The sequence below is a fragment of the Oncorhynchus mykiss genome, chromosome 22, assembly GCF_013265735.2.
Source record: "Oncorhynchus mykiss isolate Arlee chromosome 22, USDA_OmykA_1.1, whole genome shotgun sequence".
Taxonomy (NCBI): Eukaryota; Metazoa; Chordata; class Actinopteri; order Salmoniformes; family Salmonidae; genus Oncorhynchus; species Oncorhynchus mykiss.
This window is the reverse complement of record NC_048586.1, coordinates 50386789-50409034: the sequence shown is the minus strand read 5'-3', so window position 1 is coordinate 50409034 and position 22246 is coordinate 50386789. Positions and strand designations below refer to the sequence as shown.

At 41.0% G+C, this 22246-nt stretch overlaps 1 protein-coding gene across 4 annotated transcripts in view; it reads right to left on the bottom strand.

Moving 5' to 3' along the window:
- The window catches only part of fer1l6 (fer-1 like family member 6), a 64442-nt gene extending 47370 nt beyond the window's left edge, over positions 1-17072 (bottom strand). For 2 of the 4 annotated variants that reach the window (XM_036959484.1, XM_036959486.1), the window contains exons 1-9: positions 15722-15940; positions 12268-12359; positions 10900-11020; positions 7139-7193; positions 6275-6406; positions 3944-4006; positions 3748-3826; positions 3380-3536; positions 494-680 (exon numbers count right to left, since the gene is read on the bottom strand). In XM_036959484.1, the coding sequence (XP_036815379.1) occupies positions 494-680; positions 3380-3536; positions 3748-3826; positions 3944-4006; positions 6275-6406; positions 7139-7193; positions 10900-11020; positions 12268-12359; positions 15722-15768 (933 nt within the window). In that variant the 5' untranslated portion in view covers positions 15769-15940. Of the gene's footprint in view, positions 1-493; positions 681-3379; positions 3537-3747; positions 3827-3943; positions 4007-6274; positions 6407-7138; positions 7194-10899; positions 11021-12267; positions 12360-15721; positions 15942-16891 lie in introns of those variants that run through there. The other 2 variants (XM_036959485.1, XM_036959487.1) reach the window with 2 other exon arrangements.
- Positions 17073-22246: the final 5174 nt, after the last annotated feature.

Below are 22246 nucleotides of genomic sequence, written 5' to 3'. Positions count from 1 at the left end.
GAGAGAGAGAGAGAGAGAGACTGAGACTTACTGTAGAATCATGTACTAGTGTCTGTCTCCTTATCAATAACCTTACTGTAGAATCATGTACTAGTGTGTCTGTCTCCTTATCAATAACCTTACTGTAGAATCATGTACTAGTGTGTCTGTCTCCTTATCAATAACCTTACTGTAGAATCATGTACTAGTGTGTCTGTCTCCTTATCAATAACCTTACTGTAGAATCATGTACTAGTGTCTGTCTCCTTATCAATAACCTTACTGTAGAATCATGTACTAGTGTGTCTGTCTCCTTATCAATAACCTTACTGTAGAATCATGTACTAGTGTGTCTGTCTCCTTATCAATAACCTTACTGTAGAATCATGTACTAGTGTGTCTGTCTCCTTATCAATAACCTTACTGTAGAATCATGTACTAGTGTCTGTCTCCTTATCAATAACCTTACTGTAGAATCATGTACTAGTGTCCGTCTCCTTATCAATAACCTTACCATCTGTTTGAAGAAGGACACCACCACGTATGGGTCTATGAGGGCTGTGTTGTCCCCTATGAAGGCCTTGGTGACGTTAGCCATGATGGAGGAGTTGTTACGAGGCAGACCCTCCGCTCTGTACACCTTCACATAGAACCTGGCCCAGGGACGCTCCGAGGGGAACCCCTCGGGAACCAACAGGTTCCTGGGTCAAAGATCAGAGGGTGAAAACATTTTGAGAGAGAATGGCATCTGAATGGACTAGCCTCCTGGACTAGCCTCTTGAACTAGCCTCCTGGACTAGCCTCCTGGACTAGCCTCCTGGACCAGCCTCCTGGACTAGTCTCCTGAACTAGCCTCCTGGACTAGCCTCCCGAACTAACCTCATGGACTAGCCTCATGGACTAGCCTCATGGACCAGCCTCCTGAACTAGCCTCCTGAACTAGCCTCCTGGACTAGCCTCCTGGACTAGCCTCCTGGACTAGCCTCCTGGACTAGCCTCCTGGACCAACCTCATGGAGTAGCCTGCTGAACGAGCCTCCTGAACGAGCCTCCTGAACTAGCCTCCTGAACTAGCCTCCTGGACTAGCCTCCTGGACAAGCCTCCTGGACTAGCCTCCTGGACAAGCCTCCTGGACTAACCTCCTGGACTAGCCTCCTGAACTAACCTCCTGGACTAGCCTCCTGGACTAGCCTCCTGGACTAGCCTCCTGGACTAGCCTCTTGAACTAGCCTCCTGGACTAGCCTCCTGAATGAGCCTCCTGGACTAGCCCCCTGAACTCTCCTCCTGGACTAGCCTCCTGGACTAGCCTCCTGGACTAACCTCCTGGACTAGCCTCCTGGACTAGCCTCCTGGACTAGCCTCCTGAACTAGCCTCCTGAACTAGCCTCCTGGACTAGCCTCCTGGACTAGCCTCCTGGACTAGCCTCCTGGACTAACCTCCTGGACTAACCTCCTGGACTAGCCTCCTGGACTAGCCTCCTGATCTGTTTTTGCTGTCTTTTTAACTTAATTGCTGTGCTTGAATTTAATTTTATTCATTTGGGTAAAAACATATACAGAAAGATGTCCATTGTATTCCCAGAGGATAGCTGAGGACTGAAGGGTTTGATGAAAACCATATACAGTGCCTTTTGGAAAGTATTCAGACCCCTTGACTTTTTTCAGTTTGTTATGTTACAACCTTATTCTAAAATGTATTATATTGTTTTTTACCTGATCAATCTAAACACAATACCCCACAATGACAAAGCAAAAACAGGTTTTTAGAAATGTTTGCTAATTTATGAGAATCAAGTTATTTGCTAATTTATTAATACCTGAAATATTCAGAAGTATTCAGACCCTTTACTCAGTACTTTGTTGAAGCACCATTGTCAGCGATTACAGCCTCGAGTCTTCTTGGGTATGACGCTACAACCTTGGCACACCTGTATTTGGGGAGTTTCTCCCATTCTTCTCTGCAGATCCTCTCAAGCTCTGTCAGCTTGGATGGGGAGCATTGCTGCACAGCTATTTTCAGGTCTCTCCAGAGATGTTAGATCGGGTTCAAGTCCGGGCTCTGACTGGGCCACTCAAGGACATTCAGAGACTTGTCCCGAAGCCACTCCTGCGTTGTCTTGGCTGTGTGCTTAGGGTCGTTGCCCTGTTGGATGGTGAACCTTCATCCCAGTCTGAGGTCCTGAGCGCTCTGGAGCAGGTTTTCATCAAGGATCTCTCTGTACTTTGATCTCTTCATCCCTGCCTTGATCCTGACTAGTCTCCTAGTATTTTGATTGCTTACTTTGGCAGGGTGGCCAGCTCTAGGAAGAGTCCTGGTGGTTCCAAACATCTTCCATTTAAGAATGATGGAGGCCGCTGTGTTCTTGGGGACCTTCAATGCTGCAGAAATGTTTTGGTACCCTTCCCCAGATCTGTGCCTCGACACAATCCTGCCTTGGAGCTCAACAGACAATTCCTTCGACCTCATGGCTTGATTTTTGCTCTGATATGCACGGTCAACTGTGGGACCTTTATATAGACAGGTGTGTGACTTTCCAAATCATGTCCAATCAATTGAATTTACTACAGTTGGACTCCAATCTCGTTATAGAAACATCTCAAGGATGATCAATGGAAACAGGATGCACCTGAGCTTTTTTTAAAAATTTAATAAATGTAATACATTTTTGATAAATTTGCTATAAAAAAAAATAAAAAACCTGTTTTTGCTTCATCATTATGGGGTATTGTGTGTAGATTGCTGAGGATTTTAAATTTATTTTTATTTAATCCATTTAAGAATAAGTCTGTAACGTAACAAAATGTGGAAAAAGTCAAAAGGTCTGAAAACAGTTGTACATCAACCAAGGGCTTTGTCAACATGCCAGAGAAACCTCCTTCCTACATGATAACAGGCTTCTGGTGAAACGGTGTGTTTATTTTGTCCTCTTACTTTGTATTTGTCGATGATAAGGATTACTCATAATTTAATCTCACAAAGCCAAACGAGTGTCTCTGAATAATGATATTATGCTATGTTGCTATATTGCCGGCGCGTGAGATTACTCATAGACCCACTATTTAAACACACCTTGTCTGCATGCTACTGCTTAAACACACCTGTCTGCATGCTACTGCTTAATTAAACACACCTGTCTGCATGCTACTGCTTAATTAAACACACCTGTCTGCATGCTACTGCTTAATTAAACACACCTGTCTGCATGCTACTGCTTAAACACACCTGTCTGCATGCTACTGCTTAAACACACCTGTCTGCATGCTACTGCTTAAACACACCTGTCTGCATGCTACTGCTTAAACATACCTGTCTGCATGCAGGTCAAACAAGAGTGTGTCTTACTTGTCTGTTACTCAGCATCGCTGGCCTTCTGAGAGAGGTGTGTGTGTGTGTCTTACTTGTCTATCTGCTCCTCAGCATCGCTGGTCTTCTGAGAGGGCTGTATGGCATCTCCCTTCCCCATCACGCTGATGTCGCACTTCAGGTAACCTTTGACCCCGGTCCTGATGTCTGCCGGGTCCGTCAGCACCGCCCACTTATTGGTGAACTGGTGACCTAAGACGGGGACGTTCAAGTTCATTATCTGCTGTAACAAATCAATCGGACATCTCACTCACCAGAACTCACATTAAAAAACAGCAAGAAAGTTAGCATTCGCATTCAGTTAGCTTTTCAGCAATCCAGTCAGTTATGAAGGAGCACCGGGCTGAAGCGTGGGGGGAATGGGAGCATGTGGGGACATAGGGTGTGGATGTCGTTCTCTTACCAGGTTGTCTATAGACCGTTCCCACATCCATCTTGAAGGAGCCCACACAGAAGCCTTTCATGATCTTGGTATGCATCACCTGGAGAAGAAACAGACAAACTAAATATTGAAGAGGTTTTATTTATTTTTTTGCTTTTTACACGACTCTTGAAAATATGGTCGAAAATGTTTATGGATGAGCGATGTATTTGCTTACTGATAGTTTGATGACTTTGTCAAAAAAGCTCTCTTGATGGCCGTAATAATCAAACACGAAGTACTGTTTCAAAAAACAGAGATAAGATTGTTACAGATCTTTGAGCAACAAGGAAAGACAATGATTATTAGTCTTATTCCAATACCAACCATCCGGCAACACTTCATTTTTAAGGGTCCTTGTTACAGTGTAATTCCATATGTAATTACAGTGTAACAGGCATTGTAATAATTCAAAGTTACATTGTAATAACAACATGTAATTGTTGGTAATTGCAGTCTGTAATTACAGGGGTGTAATAACAAATGTTTACTACCATGCTTGTTACAAATGTTAAAGTTTCCGATAGCATCTTATTTTTCTAAACCTTTGCTAGCTGGCTAGCTAAAGCTGACAGAATATGCTACGGTCGCTACACGCTAGCTAACGTTAGCTGGACTTGATGGTAGTGCTTTATTAAACAAGAGTTTAACGCACACTCAACACGTTAAAGTTACTTGTGTCAACACACTATGAGCAGCGTTACTACATTTTCAATCTAGTTAAACACAGATAACTTATTAGTATTAAAACGAGCAGTATTATTGCTAAATGGATAACGCAACAACTGGTAGCTAGCAAGGCCTAGCTAGCTATGTGCCTTAACTAGTTGTCATGGCGATGATAACTAGGGGTAAAGTAGAGTGTCAATCCTAAATATTCATCTATTCTTTTTCTCTGCCACAGATTCACAACAAGATCTCAGACTCCAGGATGGGAAAATGTTAATTAACAAGAAAGAAGAAACAGGCGAAGACAAGAGTCAGAGTTTTGTCGTTTTTATATTGTTACTTGTAATGTTAAAAAACGGGAATAAAAAAAGACAATCCCAGCTCTTTAGGCTACTCTTACTATAGGCTACAGATATGAGTCCCCACTAGATTTGTGATTTTTAAGTTATTGAGTAGGGGTTGTTTAATCTAATTCATTAAATCGTTAATCTAACAATAAAACTCCTTATTATTTTGTCAGAAATGTAAGGTATTTTTTACATGTTGCAATAAAGTTGACAAAAGTAGAAGCTCGTCTTATGTTTTGTAGGTATCTTCACTTGGTAACGAGTAGTACGTCATTTATATAGAATCAACTTAATCATTTTTTAGTACAGTTTTTTTAGGTGCAAGTGCGAGCAAAAACATTGAGTGCAGATTTTGAAGAGTGCATTCAACTGCCGGTAGGTAATTAGAGCCTTTTGAGCCTCCAACCGTTGTAATCTCAGACACCCATCTGTCCACCAGAGATTACAACCTTGTGACCGTTATTACTGAATCAGCTGAGAAGAAACTAAACACTAAATTGGTGAATTTAGTAGAAACTTGTCCATTAGTAACAAGCACGGAAACAAGCATTTGTTATTACACCTCTGTGATTACAGACTGCAATTGCCACCAGTTACATGTTGTTATTACAGTGTTACTATGAGTTATTACAATTAACTACAATACTTGTTACAGTGTAATGCTTTACAGATAGATAGATACCCATCGTACAACCCCAAACAGCAAGCAATACAGAAGCATTAGCACAGTGGCTCGAAACAACTCCCTAGAGGGCAGGATCCTAGGAAGAAACCTAGAGAGGAACCAGGCTCAGAGGGGAAAGACTCCCTAGAGGGCAGGATCCTAGGAAGAAACCTAGAGAGGAACCAGGCTCAGAAGGGAAAGACTCCCTAGAGGGCAGGATCCTAGGAAGAAACCTGGAGAGGAACCAGGCTCAGAGGGGAAAGACTCCCTAGAGGGCAGGATCCTAGGAAGAAACCTAGAGAGGAACCAGGCTCAGAGGGGACAGACTCCCTAGAGGGCAGGATCCTAGGAAGAAACCTAGAGAGGAACCAGGCTCCGAAGGGAAAGACTCCCTAGAGGGCAGGATCCTAGGAAGAAACCTGGAGAGGAACCAGGCTCAGAGGGGACAGACTCCCTAGAGGGTAGGATCCTAGGAAGAAACCTAGAGAGGAACCAGGCTCCGAAGGGAAAGACTCCCTAGAGGGCAGGATCCTAGGAAGAAACCTAGAGAGGAACCAGGCTCAGAAGGGAAAGACTCCCTAGAGGGCAGGATCCTAGGAAGAAACATAGAGAGGGACCAAGCTCAGAGGGTAAAACATCTCCCTAGAAGGCAGGAATTCTAGGAAGAAACCTAGAGAGGAACCAGGCTCAGAGGGTAAAGACTCCCTAGAGGGCAGGATCCTAGGAAGAAACCTAGAGAGGAACCAGGCTCAGAGGGGACAGACTCCCTAGAGGGCAGGATCCTAGGAAGAAACCTAGAGAGGAACCAGGCTCAGGGGAGAAGGTTCACCTCATTGATGAAAGGGGCGTTGGTGCCCTCTTTGACGGTGGTCTGTTTCTTCTCGTCTCCTATCTCCATGATTACGCTAGGGTCAATATTCTCCCCCACCAGCTGTTTGGCCTCGGTGATGTTGATGGCAATCTGGAGGGAAGATAATCAAAGTCACCTTTATTCGCCAAGTTAAATGGTTTTGCCAGCAATGGACAGACAGAATATAGACAGAGGGATCTACACATAATATACTATCAGCATATACCTTATGGATACAGTACAAATTACACATGATAGGAGAGGACATGTACAGTTAAGAATATACAGATTACACAGATTTCGTCATATGAGGACAGAAGTTTTGGAAGTTAGATGGCAATGTGTCCCAAACATCCAGTGTCTATTCCCTCAACACAGGAGTAACAGATACAATATGAACCAATCAGGGCTATTCCCTCAACACAGGAGTACCAGATACAATATGAACCAATCAGGGCTATTCCCTCAACACAAAAGTACCAGATACATATGAACCAATCAGGACTATTCCCTCAACACAGGAGTAACAGATACAATATGAACCAATCAGGACTATTCCCTCAACACAGGAGTAACAGATACAATATGAACCAATCAGGGCTATTCCCTCAACACAGGAGTACCAGATACAATATGAACCAATCAGGGCTATTCCCTCAACACAAAAGTACCAGATACAATATGAACCAATCAGGGCTATTCCCTCAACACAGGAGTACCAGATACAATATGAACCAATCAGGGCTATTCCCTCAACACAAAAGTACCAGATACAATATGAACCAATCAGGACTATTCCCTCAACACAGGGGTACCAGATACAATATGAATCAGTCAACCTACCTGGAAAGTCTGTGGCTTTTTCTCACTGTCCAGAATCTTTGGTCTTAGTTTAGACCTGTGTGAAGTTATTAAATTGACATTATTACCATGAGTTATACAGTATGAGTTATACAGTATGAGTTATACGAGGCCTGGCACCACAGGCAAACATTTTGATCAGTCAATTTTCAGATTTTGGGATAACACAATACAACACAACATAACACAACACAATACAACACAACATAACACAACACAATACAACACAACACAACACAACACAACACAATACAACACAACACAATACAACACAACACAACACAACACAACACAACACAACACAACACAACACAATACAATACAATACAATACAACACAACACAACACAACACAACACAACACAACACAATACAACACAACACAACACAATACAACACAACACAATGCAACACAACACAACACAATACAACACAACACAATACAACACAACACAATGCAACACAACACAACACAATACAACACAACACAATACAACACAACACAATGCAACACAATACAACACAATACAACAACACAATACAACACAACACAACACAACACAACACAATACAATACAATACAATACAACACAACACAACACAACACAACACAACACAACACAATACAACACAACACAACACAATACAACACAACACAATGCAACACAACACAACACAATACAACACAACACAATACAACACAACACAATGCAACACAACACAACACAATACAACACAACACAATACAACACAACACAATGCAACACAATACAACACAATACAACAACACAATACAACACAACACAACACAACACAACACAATACAACACAACACAATACAACACAACACAATATAACATAACACAACACAATACAACACAACACAACACAATATAACATAACACAACACAATACAACACAACACAACACAATACAACACAACACAATACAACACAACACAATATAACATAACACAACACAATACAACACAACACAACACAATATAACATAACATAACACAACACAACACAACACAACACAACACAATGCAACACAATACAACACAATACAACAACACAATACAACACAACACAATACAACACAATACAATACAACACAATACAATACAATACAACACAATACAACACAACACAACACAATACAACACAACACAATATAACATAACACAACACAATACAATACAACACAACACAATATAACATAACACAACACAATACAATACAACACAACACAACACAATACAACACAACACAATACAACACAACACAATATAACATAACACAACACAATACAATACAACACAACACAATACAACACAACACAACACAACACAATACAACACAATACAACACAACACAATACAACACAATACAACACAATACAACACAACACAATACAACACAATACAACACAATACAACACAACACAATACAACACAACACAACACAATACAATACAACACAATACAACACAACACAATACAACACAATACAACACAATACAACACAACACAATACAACACAATACAACACAACACAACACAATACAATACAACACAACACAATACAATACAACACAACACAACACAATACAACAAAACACAACACAACACAATACAACACAACACAACACAATATAACATAACACAACACAATACAACACAATACAACACAACACAATACAACACAACACAATATAACACAACACAATACAATACAACACAATACAATACAACACAATACAATACAATACAACACAATACAATACAATACAACACAATACAACAACACAATACAACACAACACAACACAACACAACACAACACAACAAAACACAACACAACACAATACAACACAACACAATATAACATAACACAACACAATACAACACAATACAACACAACACAACACAACACAATACAACACAATACAACAAAACACAACACAACACAATACAACACAACACAACACAATACAATACAACACAATACAACACAACACAATACAACACAATACAACATAATACAACACAACACAATACAACACAATACAACACAACACAACACAATACAATACAACACAACACAATACAATACAACACAACACAATATAACATAACACAACACAATACAACACAATACAACACAACACAACACAATACAACACAACACAATATAACACAACACAATACAATACAACACAATACAATACAACACAATACAACACAACACAACACAATACAACACAACACAATATAACACAACACAATACAATACAACACAATACAATACAACACAATACAATACAATACAACACAATACAACACAACACAACACAACACAACAAAACACAACACAACACAATACAACACAACACAACACAATATAACATAACACAACACAATACAACACAATACAACACAACACAACACAATACAACACAATACAACAAAACACAACACAACACAACACAATACAACACAATACAACACAATACAACACAACACAACAACACAATACAACACAATACAACACAATACAACACAATACAACAACACAATACAACACAACACAACACAACACAACACAACACAATACAACACAACACAATACAACACAACACAATATAACATAACACAACACAATACAACACAATACAACACAACACAACACAATACAACACAACACAATATAACATAACACAACACAATACAACACAATACAACACAACACAACACAATACAACACAATACAACACAACACAATATAACATAACACAACACAATACAACACAATACAACACAACACAACACAATACAACACAACACAATATAACATAACACAACACAATACAACACAATACAACACATTACAACACAATACAACACAATACAACACAATACAACAACACAATACAACACAACACAATACAACACAACACAACACAATACAACAAAACACAACACAACACAATACAACACAACACAACACAATACAACACAACACAATGCAACACAATACAACACAACACAACACAACACAATACAACACAACACAATACAATACAACACAACACAACACAACACAACACAATACAACACAACACAATACAACACAACACAATACAACACAACACAACACAATATAACATAACACAACACAATACAATACAACACAATACAATACAACACAACACAACACAACACAATACAACACAACACAACACAACACAATACAACACAACACAACACAATACAACAAAACACAACACAACACAATACAACACAACACAACACAATACAACACAACACAATGCAACACAATACAACACAATACAACAACACAATACAACACAACACAACACAACACAACACAATACAACATAACACAACACAAGACAATACAACACAACACACAACACAACACAAGACAACACAACACAACAAAACACAACACAACACAATACAACACAACACAACACAACACACAACACAACACAAGACAACACAAGACAACACAACACAACAAAACACAATACAACACAACACAACACAATATAACACAACACAATACAACACAACACAACACACAACACAACACAACACAACACAATATAACACAACACAATACAACACAATATAACACAACACAATACAACACAATATAACACAACACAATACAATACAACACCACACAATACATTAAAAACATATGTTGTGATGTACCTCTTGGTCTGGGGTAGCTGTCTGACAGGTATGGTTCCCGAAGGGCCAGGCTGACCATCATCGGGGTACTGTCCTTCTAACAGACCAGTGACCTCAGCATTACCCTCTGGCTCTGTACCATCTGTCAGGGCACGACACAAATCAATCAAGCAATTTTTGATCAAGACTAAAGGACGTTGGCAAGGAAACATTCCCTAGTAGGACGAAACACAGAGAGGAAGTATAATCAGAGGGGGGAGAGAGAGGAAGTAGAATCAGAGGGGGGAGAGAGCGGAAGTAGAATCAGAGGGGGGAGAGAGAGGAAGTAGAATCAGAGGGGGGAGAGAGAGAGGAAGTAGAATCAGAGGGGGGAGAGAGAGGAAGTAGAATCAGAGGGGGGAGGTCCATCATCCTCTGGCCATACCAGCTAGAAGTTCAGCTACGGAAGTCAGCACGCCATGACGTATTCAATCTAAAATAACTAGACTGAGCTGGATCTGTATCTGGTAAACTGGCACTGCATGTTTAAAAGTAAGTGACCCCATGATGTTTTAAATATCAGGAGGGTACATGATCACGTGTGTATCCTTAATCCTACAGGACATGCAGTAAATCCTACAGCAAATACTCCACGAATACAGAAGCACACGACTGTTTGATCAGCTGGAGATGACTGTGTGGTCGAAACTAGTGCACTACCCTATGGGCCCTGGTCAAAACTAGTGCACTACATAGGGAATAGTGAGCCATTTGGTACGCAGAGATGACTATTTGATCAGCTGGAGCTGACTGTATGGTTGAAACTAGTGCACTACCTCAATGGGCCCTGGCCGAAACTAGTGCACTACCCTATGAGCCCTGGTCGAAACTAGTGCACTACCCCAATGGGCCCTGGTCGAAACTAGTGCACTACCCTATGGGCCCTGGTCGAAACTAGTGCACTACCTTATGGGCCCTGGTCGAAACTAGTGCACTACCCTATGGGCCCTGGTCGACACTAGTGCACTACCCTATGGGCCCTGGTCGACACTAGTGCACTACCCTATGGGCCCTGGTCGACACTAGTGCACTACCCTATGGGCCCTGGTCGACACTAGTGCACTACCCTATGGGCCCTGGTCGACACTAGTGCACTACCCTATGGGCCCTGGTCGACACTAGTGCACTACCCTATGGGCCCTGGTCGACACTAGTGCACTACCCTATGGGCCCTGGTCGACACTAGTGCACTACCCTATGGGCCCTGGTCGACACTAGTGCACTACCCTATGGGCCCTGGTCGACACTAGTGCACTACATCGGGAATAGTGAGCCATTTGGTATGCAGACATCTCCAATCACAATCTGCTCTTACTGTTTACAACAGAGTGTTTGTTTTCAAGGCCGTACCTAGAGCTGCTTTATTGGCCAAGACGAGATCAGACGTGGTGACTGTCTTCTTCCTCTTCTTCACTTTCAGCCCGAACATCCCCTTCCCCTTCCTGTAGACAACATTAGACATGAGACCCCTTACACTTCCTGTAGACAACATTAGACATGAGACCCCTTACACTTCCTGTAGACAACATTAGACATTAGACACCTTCCCCTTCCTGTAGACAACATTAGACATGAGACCCCTTCCCCTTCCTGTAGACAACATTAGACATGAGACCCCTTCCCCTTCCTGTAGACAACATTAGACATTAGACACCTTCTGCTTCCTGTAGACCACATTAGACCTGAGAACCCTTCCCCTCCCTGTAGACCACATTAGACCTGAGAACCCTTCCCCTTCCTGTAAAGAACATTAGACATTAGAACCCTTCCCCTTCCTGTAGACCACATTAGACATTAGAACCCTTCCCCTTCCTGTAAAGAACATTAGACATTAGAACCATTCCCCTTCCTGTAAAGAACATTAGACATTAGAACACTTCCCCTTCCTGTAAAGTACATTAGACCTGAGAACCCTTCCCCTTCCTGTAAAGAACATTAGACATTAGAACCCTTCCCCTTCCTGTAGACCACATTAGACATTAGAACCCTTCCCCTTCCTGTAAAGAACATTAGACCTGAGACCCCTTCCCCTTCCTGTAAAGAACATTAGACCTGAGACCCCTTCCCCTTCCTGTAAAGAACATTAGACCTGAGAACCCTTCCCCTTCCTGTAAAGAACATTAGACCTGAGATCCCTTCCCACTCTCACTCATGAACAGCAGTACACCTTAATCACACATAATACACACATGTTACCTGAATACATGAACACAAGGCTAATTCACAGGATGGAATACAGCAGGAAGACCTGATATGTTTGTAAATCCTATGATTCTCAACATTTTTTACTCAGCTAAATGTTATTAATTTGATTTATTTAACCTTTATTTAACCAAGAAGGGCTCATTGAGATTAAAGTCTCTTTTTCAAGAGCGCGCTGGCCAAGATAGGCAGCACCAAGTCATTACAAAAAGATTACAGACAGACAACATGAAAAATTACAAGTAATCTAGTAAAAACCATTGAATTCACAAGAGTATAAAACAGCAAATTAGAAACATTGAGAGGTCAGTGAATCAGCCTCAAGATCTTTCATCAGTGGTTTAAAAACACCAATTGGGACAAGTTCTTCCAGTTTAAAAGTATTTTGTAAGGTGTTCTAAGACGATGGTGCAGAGGACATAAAAGCCCTTTTAACAAATTCAGTTCTGACGTTTGGAGCAGTTAGCAGGATAAAGTCCAGCGAACGAAGAGAGTACCCACCACATTTCTGAACAATAAAAATGCCCAAATAAAAAGGTAGTAAACCCAAAATGGCTTTGTAAATAAAAGTATACCAGTGACTGAGTCTACGAGTGACTAGAGAAGGCCAGCCAACCCTGGTATACAAAGTGCAGTGGTGCGTAAGGGTTTTGCAGTTTAAAATAAATCTCAAAGTGCCATGGTAAAGGGTGTCAATTGATCTCAAACACTGAATGGAAGCATTCATATATAAAATATCCCCATAGTCTAGTAAAGGCATAAATGTAGCCAATACTAGCCTCCTTCTGGCTTCAAAAGAAAAACAGGCCTTATTCCTAAAATAAAATCCCAACTTCAGCTTCAATTCTTTTGTAAGTTGTTGAATATGCAAATTAAAAGAGAGGCTGTCATCAATTAAAATTCCAAGATATTTATATGAGGTTACAACCTCAATCTCCTTGCCCTGACAGGTAGTAATAGGCGAAAGGTTCAGAGGTATATTTCTTGCATTAGAAAACACCATTAGTTTAGTTTTGTCAGTATTGAGGATAAGCTTCAATTGACACAAGGTATGTTGAACAGTATAAAAAGCAGTTTGCAAGTTCTGGAAAGCTTTTGTAAGAGACGAGGCACAACAGTAAATAACAGTATGATCAGCATAAAAATGAAGTTGTGCATTTTGGACATTTTTGTTTAAATCAGAGAGGACCAAGTACAGCGCCTTGGGGCACACCATTCAGGACAGACAATTTAGCAGACATAAGCCCATCAAATTGAGTGCACTGAGTTCTATCAGACAGTTAGCAAACCATGCAACTTCATGCTCCGAAAGACCTACACTCGACAATCTCTGCCTTAGTATAGCATGATCAACTGTATCAAAAGCCTTAGAGAGATCAATAAAAAGTGAGACACAGTGCTGTTTTTTTGTCAACGGCTTCAGTGATATCATTTAAAACCTTAATGTCTGTGGTAATTGTGCTATGCTTCTTCCTGAAGCCTGATTGGTACATTGATAAAATAGAGTTAGTAAATAAAAACTCGTTTAGCTGTTCACTTACAAGGGTTTCAAGGGGTGACAGCTTTGAGATTGGCCTATAATTATTTAAAAGAGTTGGATCTCCCCCTTTTAAAAGTGGTAGAACAAATGCTGATTTCCATATCTTTGGAATTTCATTACATTCCAGGGTTAGATTGAACAGAGATGTAAGTGGTTCAGTGTCAAGTCCTGACCTTAGTTCCTTTTTTATGTCCTTTTTTATGTCTCTATTTTGGTTTGGTCAGGGCGTGAGTTGGGGTGGGCATTCTATGTTTTGTATTTCTATGTGTTTGGCCTGGTATGGTTCCCAATCAGAGGCAGCTGTCTATCGTTGTCTCTGATTGAGAACCACACTTAGGTATCCTGTTCCCACCTGTGTTTGTGGGTAGTTATTTTCTGTTTAGTGTGTTTTGCACCTAGTGGAGCAGTTTCAGTTGTTCTTTTGTTACGTTGTATTTAGTGTTCAGTTCTATTTAATAAATGATGAACACGTACCACGCTGCACCTTGGTCCTCACCTTCTTCCAGCAACAGTCATTACTTTCAGCTATGAAATCAGCTGCCAGATTTAAGAGGCAGGGATCCAAATCATCAGGACCTGACCTTTTAAATAGTGCACCTGGTTCAACTAATCAAGGGCTTGATGATGAGTTGAGTAGTCTAGTGCTAGTGCTGGGATGGAATAAACCTGTACATCCCTGGGGGTACCCCATACTGGGATGGAATAAACCTGTACATCCCTGGGGGTACCCCATACTGGGCTGGAATAAACCTGTACATCCCTGGGGGTACTCCATACTGGGATGGAATAAAACTGTACATCCCTAGGGGTACCCCATACTGAGCTGGAATAAACCTGTACATCCCTGGGGGTACCCCATACTGGGCTGGAATAAACCTGTACATCCTTGGGGGTACCCCATACTGGGCTGGAATAAACCTGTACATCCCTGGGGGTACCCCATACTGGGCTGGAATAAACCTGTACATCCCTGGGAGTACACCATGACGGGATTTGAGAAACACTGTTCGAACTAACATAGCAATTTGCAGAGGTCGAAAGTTGTTGTTTTTAAGATCTTACCTGTGTGTGGCTGGACTGCCACTGTGACCTGATGGATCCTTATCCATTTTGACAGGACAATATGCCCAGGAGTCCCTGACACACTCCCCCGACAGCTGATAACTGAGATATTAACACACTATCCCGATTCCTATCCTAATGCTTCCAATAACACTACGTTTTATTAAAATAGTACTCTCTGATACACTGTCTGAACAAAAGTGTTTGACTGCTCTCTGTCTCACAATACACCTTCCAGTTCCTCCTGTCCACTCAGCCAATCAGTCACTCTTGTATCCTCCCTTGTTTGACTTTCAGTGGTTTGAATTTCCTTCCTGCATAATTATCCTGCTTATTGATATTGCCCTGCATATTGATATTACCCTGCATATTGATATTACCCTGCATAATGATATTGCCCTGCATATTGATATTACCCTGCATATTGATATTACCCTGCATATTGATATTACCCTGCATATTGATATTACCCTGCATATTGATATTACCCTGCATATTGATATTATCCTACTTGAGCCCCTCTCTCCCCAGTTCACATAGAGTAAATGACTGAACCAATGGGACAGTGTTGAATCCTATAGCTTTTATAGTCTCTCTGTTGAGTCTCTCTATTGAGTTTCTCTATTGAGTTTCTCTATTGAGTCTCTCTATTGAGTCTCTCTATTGAGTTTCTCTGTTGAGTCTTTATTGAGTTTCTGTACTGAGTATCTATTGAGTTTCTCAGTTGAGTTTCTCAGTTGAGTCTCTCTATTGAGTTTCTCTATTGAGTTTCTCTATTGAGTTTCTCAGTTGAGTTTCTCTATTGAGTTTCTCAGTTGAGTCTCTCTATTGAGTCTCTCTATTCAGTTTCTTTATTGGAAAGTCGAACAATGATCTTGACACGTAGACAAAATAATCAGATTCAGTAAATATTTTTAAAATGTACATAGGATTGTCTATAGAGGGCCTGTTTCCCGCGTCCAGATTAAGCCTGCGCTAAAAAAAGATAGAACATTTAAATTGTGATTCTCCATTGAGCATACATTGTTTTTGTCCAGGTCAAGTCTAAGCATGTAATCTGTGTCCGGGAAGCCACAAACACTTGTACAACTATGCCTCATATTGACACATACTGCCACATGTACTGTACGTTGTACGTTTGTTTAGAAGAAGGTGAAACAAACAACTTACTTGGGTTTGGCCTCCATTGGATTGTTTTAGGAAGGGTTGCAGTTTCTCTCTCAGTCGGAAATTGGACCGTTCAAGCACACGGACATCGTCGTTAGACGAGGCGATATGAGCTAGAAGAACAGCATCTAGACCGAATCGTAGCTGGAGTTTTATTGGCTGGTGCCATGCTCTTTCCTGAGAACAGAAAACAGACAGACTGTAGCTTGAGGTGACCTAGACTTTATGATTATTTGCTCATGAATCATTTCATAATCTGATCTGGTTTTATCACTGGGAACAGCTTTACTTTCAAACTCCCAATTGTTTAAAACAATTCCCCCCCAAGTGTAATTTGCATTTACAGTAAATGTATACCTACCTGGTTGTTTACAAGAAGACATTGTGAAACTATCTCCAGCCTTACAGTATGTGTTCTATATATATCAATAGAATATCAATTGGCAGCAGTCCACCTGAAGATGTTTACACAATGTGGGGAACAGGATCCAGAAACTGGCAGTGAACACACCTCCTTGGTAAACAGAGCTCGACTCACATGCAGACCTGACAGTCTCCATCTGCATAGTGCACACAAAGGTGTCATTCAATGAATATCTGACATCTTAACACGAGGGACAGACAGGTTGTTTTTTGGTAACGTGATCACATGTAGCTTTTATTGTCTGTAGTATTTTAATAAATATATTGAAAACACAAATATAAAACACAACATGCAACATCCAAAATCGCTGGTGAAGGTACCGATTGGATGGTTTTAGACTTGTTGAACAAATGCTTGGTAGACATGCTCGGGTATGAATGTTGTAGCGGTGCAGCTTATGTTGGAGAAGAGATCCTTCCTCAGATCATTGAGATCATCTAGGTTGGTTGTCTTGTCATAGAGAGCACAGGTATCTCTCAAAGCAATGTGAAAAATTGACAAATTCAGATCGAGGTATCAAAATGATTCAGCTGCCATAGAAACAAAGGCATCGGTGACCTCTGGAAAGGACATCTATGCTGTCTTTTTTGCCCAGGTCACAACCTTGTCGATACCCAAAAAAACAACCCACAGCTTTATGGGTTAAGATGGATGAACAGCCCAGTAAGGAGGAGAATGATATCTGTATGTGTTCCAATTATAATGGTCTGTGTACCTTTTTGAAAAGGGTATCTCCATCTTCAGATCCATCTTCACACTTTCTGTGTCAACATCTTCAGATCCATCTTCACACCTTCTGTGTCAGCATGTATGAAAAGCTTCCTGTTTTATTATTAGGGTTTCTGTGAAAGTCAAGTTCACAATCATGGAATGGGTAATCAATCAATGTTCCTAGCTGAGTGTGCCGAGGAATGGTAAATATCCGCTTGAGTCAGATTCTGTACATGGAGGTAAGTGGATCTAGCGTTTAGTTCCAACAGCGGGTTACCATTGATGGTTAGCCCTAAGTTGAATAGGGTTGGTAGAACGCAGGGGTGTCTTCCATCCGATAGCCAGGAGCAACGTTCAGTCATACAGAAACCTTTGTGGTTCTTGCCAGAATCACCATGGCAGACTCAGTTCTCACCTTGCAAGCTTCAGGAATAGTCTGCCCGGATGCCATTTGCACCGGGTCGAAAGACAAGGCGTGTTGGTCTGGCTGCGCCAAAGACCAAAGAACTTGAGTTTATTTATTTATTTATTTTTACAGGGACAGTGCACATTAATCAACGTTTCAGTAAAAGTGCCGGTTTTAGCCAGCCGGCTAATTTTCAACCGCAGTCCCTGGGCAGGTTATTCAAAACAATTACAATATAGACAATAGCAGCATAGAACAAGCAAGACATAGCAACATAGGACAAGCAAGACATAGCATACAGACAGCGCAACATAGGACAAGCAAGACGCAGCATACAGACATAGCAACATAAAACATAGGACAAGCAAGACGCAGCATACAGACAGAGCAACATAGGACAAGCAAGACGCAGCATACAGACATAGCAACATAGGACAAGCAAGACATAGCATACAGACAGCGCAACATAGGACAAGCAAGACGTAGCATACAGACAGAGCAACATAAAACAAAAAGCAGCAAGACAAAATTCATAAAAGCAACAAAGTGTTTCCACACCTCACAAGCTACAGACAACAGACAACATGGAAAGTGGCAATACACAGCTAGGGACCATGTTCACAAATCTGATTGACCTTTAGCCATGTCTTCAAGCATTTTGTGAAAGTGTGATATGTGGTGCAGTTATGTGTGTCTGATGGCAGTGTATTCCAGACATGGGAAGCTCTCACAGAGAATGCAGATTTACTAAAGGTGCTTTTCCTTAGGGGAACTATACAGTCACCTCTCATGGCAGACCTTGTGACTTCACATTCACAGTTTGGACTTCACATTTTCCAGAAGAAAGCAGTTGGCCGTTTCTGTGGAGTATTTCGCTCTGAAGCCAAACTGCATGGAGTGTAATGTGAAGGGGCTGTTGTTGAGGTGGGCAATCAGTTGTTCTGCTACACACTTTTCAACAACCTTTGACACCACAGGTAGTATACTAATGGGCCTATAGTTACTCACGTCAGCAGGGTCGCCTGATTTAAAGATGGCCGTTATTATGGCCGACTTCCATACCCTTGGAAACACACCGAGACCAATAGATGTGTTGGTGACCTTAGTAATGGGGCCAATGAGTGACTCTTTGTAGTTTTTAAGAAAGGTAGAGTCCATCCCAAACACATATTTGGCTTTAGAGTTCTTTAGTGAGCTAATCACCTTGTTCACCTCTGACTCAGAAACCTCCCTTATGATGAAGACAGCTTGAGCGTCATTCACTAGCACTGAGCTCAAGAAACCAGTGGAGGGGTTCTGTGTCAGTACCCTGACAGAGTCAATAAAGTAGGAATTGAAGGCTATTGCTATTTCGACTGCATCCTGTGTTAGATTGTTATTCACCATGATTTCTAGTCTTTTTGCAGTGTTACTATGGTCTTTCCCTGTTAACTTTTTTAGATTCTCCCATATCAATTTAGAATTTCCCTTTGCTTCACCAATTATGTTAATAAAAAAGTTTGCCTTGGCCTGTCTGATTTCTTTCATCACCTTATTTCTCAACATGGTAAAACTACGTCTGCTCTAATTTAGATTTTAGGGCTATTTTTAGAGCATAATCTCGTTCCTTCATCAATTTCCAGATTTCTCCATTTAGCCAAGGAAGAGTGCTCTTTTGGCCAGGTTTGGATTTGATTTTCTTTAGGAAGCCATTTATTGTAGTCTGGATTGTGGATAGAAAAACCTGACTATCAGCTTCCACGTCTGTATAGGACAAGAGATCATTCCAGTTTATTCCCTTAATTGCTTTTTCAAAATAGTTTAATTCACTCTTAGGTATTCTGAGTTGATCCGGCTTTCTAACAGTAGAGAGGTTAAACCTGCTCTTAGACAGCTTTCTGGTTATAAGTGTCAGATTATGATCAGACAGCCCAGTAACCATATTGAATGATTTTGTATTTATTTATTTATTTTACCTTTATTTAACCAGGTAGGCAAGTTGAGAACAAGTTCTCATTTACAATTGCGACCTGGCCAAGATAAAGCAAAGCAGTTCGACACATACAACGACACAGAGTTACACATGGAGTAAAACAAACATACAGTATAAACAAGTCTATATACGATGTGAGCAAATGAGGTGAGATAAGGGAGGTAAAGGCAAAAAGGCCATGGTGGCAAAGTAAATACAATATAGCAAGTAAAACACTGGAATGGTAGATTTGCAATGGGAGAATGTGCAAAGTAGAAATACAAATAATGGGGTGCAAAGGAGCAAAATAAATAAATAAATTAAATACAGTAGGGAAAGAGGTAGTTGTTTGGGCTAAATTATAGGTGGGATTTAGTCACTCTCTCTGGTTCATTACTGAACACCAAATCAATCTGTGTTTTAGAGCAACAAGTCACCCTGGTTGGCCCTTTAACTAGCTGTGGAAGGTCAAAGGTATTAGTGATCCGTTTGAGGGGTTTCCTACAACACTTGTCTTCATAATTAATATTAAAATCTCCCATTAAGATGACCTCTTTCCCAAAATCACATTCCCTAAGCATGGTATTCAACTGATCAAAAAACACACTTTTGGTGGAAGGTGGCCTATACATTCCAATGAGGGTAAAAGACATTTGGGGAGACAGTGTAACGTTCAGGCCGATACATTCTAGTTCATTATCACATGACCACTCAATTTGTTTACATCGGATATGTTCTTTAATGTAAATCATCACACCCCCTCCTCTTCCTTCAATCCTGTCTCTCCTGAAGACATTATAGCCAGGCACAATCAAAGCAGCACATGGAGAGTGTCCATGGAGCCATGTCTCTGAGAGGCAGAGAAAGTCAAGGTTGGAGTCTGTGAGATGAGATGTTGAATTTGATCACTTTTTGGAATGACACTACGAATGTTCAAGTGCCCCCCTAGTAGTCCCTTGGGCTTAGCTCGTGGGTCCCTGATGACTCGAGAGTGATTGACACATTGAAAAAAGTTAAATTTTCTGTGTTTTCTGGCGGCTAGGTTTAGGCCGTTTTGTTTCGTTTTGATTAGGGGCAGTTCGGTAGCGCAATTAACAATCCCTCCCGCCTGCACTGGATGCGGGGAACTAATTAAAATAGCTTGCGTACCAGAAACAGAGTCAGGGATCGCATATAGCGACTCTGATATGTTTGAAGAGTCAAAATCTATCCTGGAGCCGGGTGAGTCGAGAGAAACCATAGGACCATAGCACTGGCTTGGTGATATTGGGCCCAGAATTGAGTTGTACATCCCCGGAGAGCAGGAGGGTAATGAACAGGTAGTTTAACAGTTTCCGATAAATGTTGGACTTGTGTTTGTTACGCCTAAGCGGTTCAGTAGAATAAGGAGCGAGGTAGACTTGGCCATTATTCAGAACATTATGGTATGCTGTGTACTGTCTGCTCCCGTGGAACGGTGAACCAATGTGTTTGGTGTTGATATTCTCCGGTAGTAGACTGATTGTGTCATCCCAGCAAGGACGCACTGAGATTATCAGTAGAGCAGCTACATAACTGACAATCATGGCAGAGTACTGGAGATAAAACACATAATTTGCTCTTTAACTCTTGGAGTATGGTATCTGAGTTCTACACCCAATCTTACCAAAATGTCCGCTCCCACATAGACTGTATGTGGGAGGTCTGCGACAACCAGTAGGTAGTGAGATACTTCCTTGGCTCCAATGCGGATTGATAGCGCACACACCTCTATAGCGGCGAGTGTCGTCTGGGGAGTCGTTCCCAGTGCAAGTCTGAACTTTTTCGGAACAAGGGAATGGCAGTTAGCCGTTTTCTAAATTGTGTTGAACATTTCCAAACTGATTG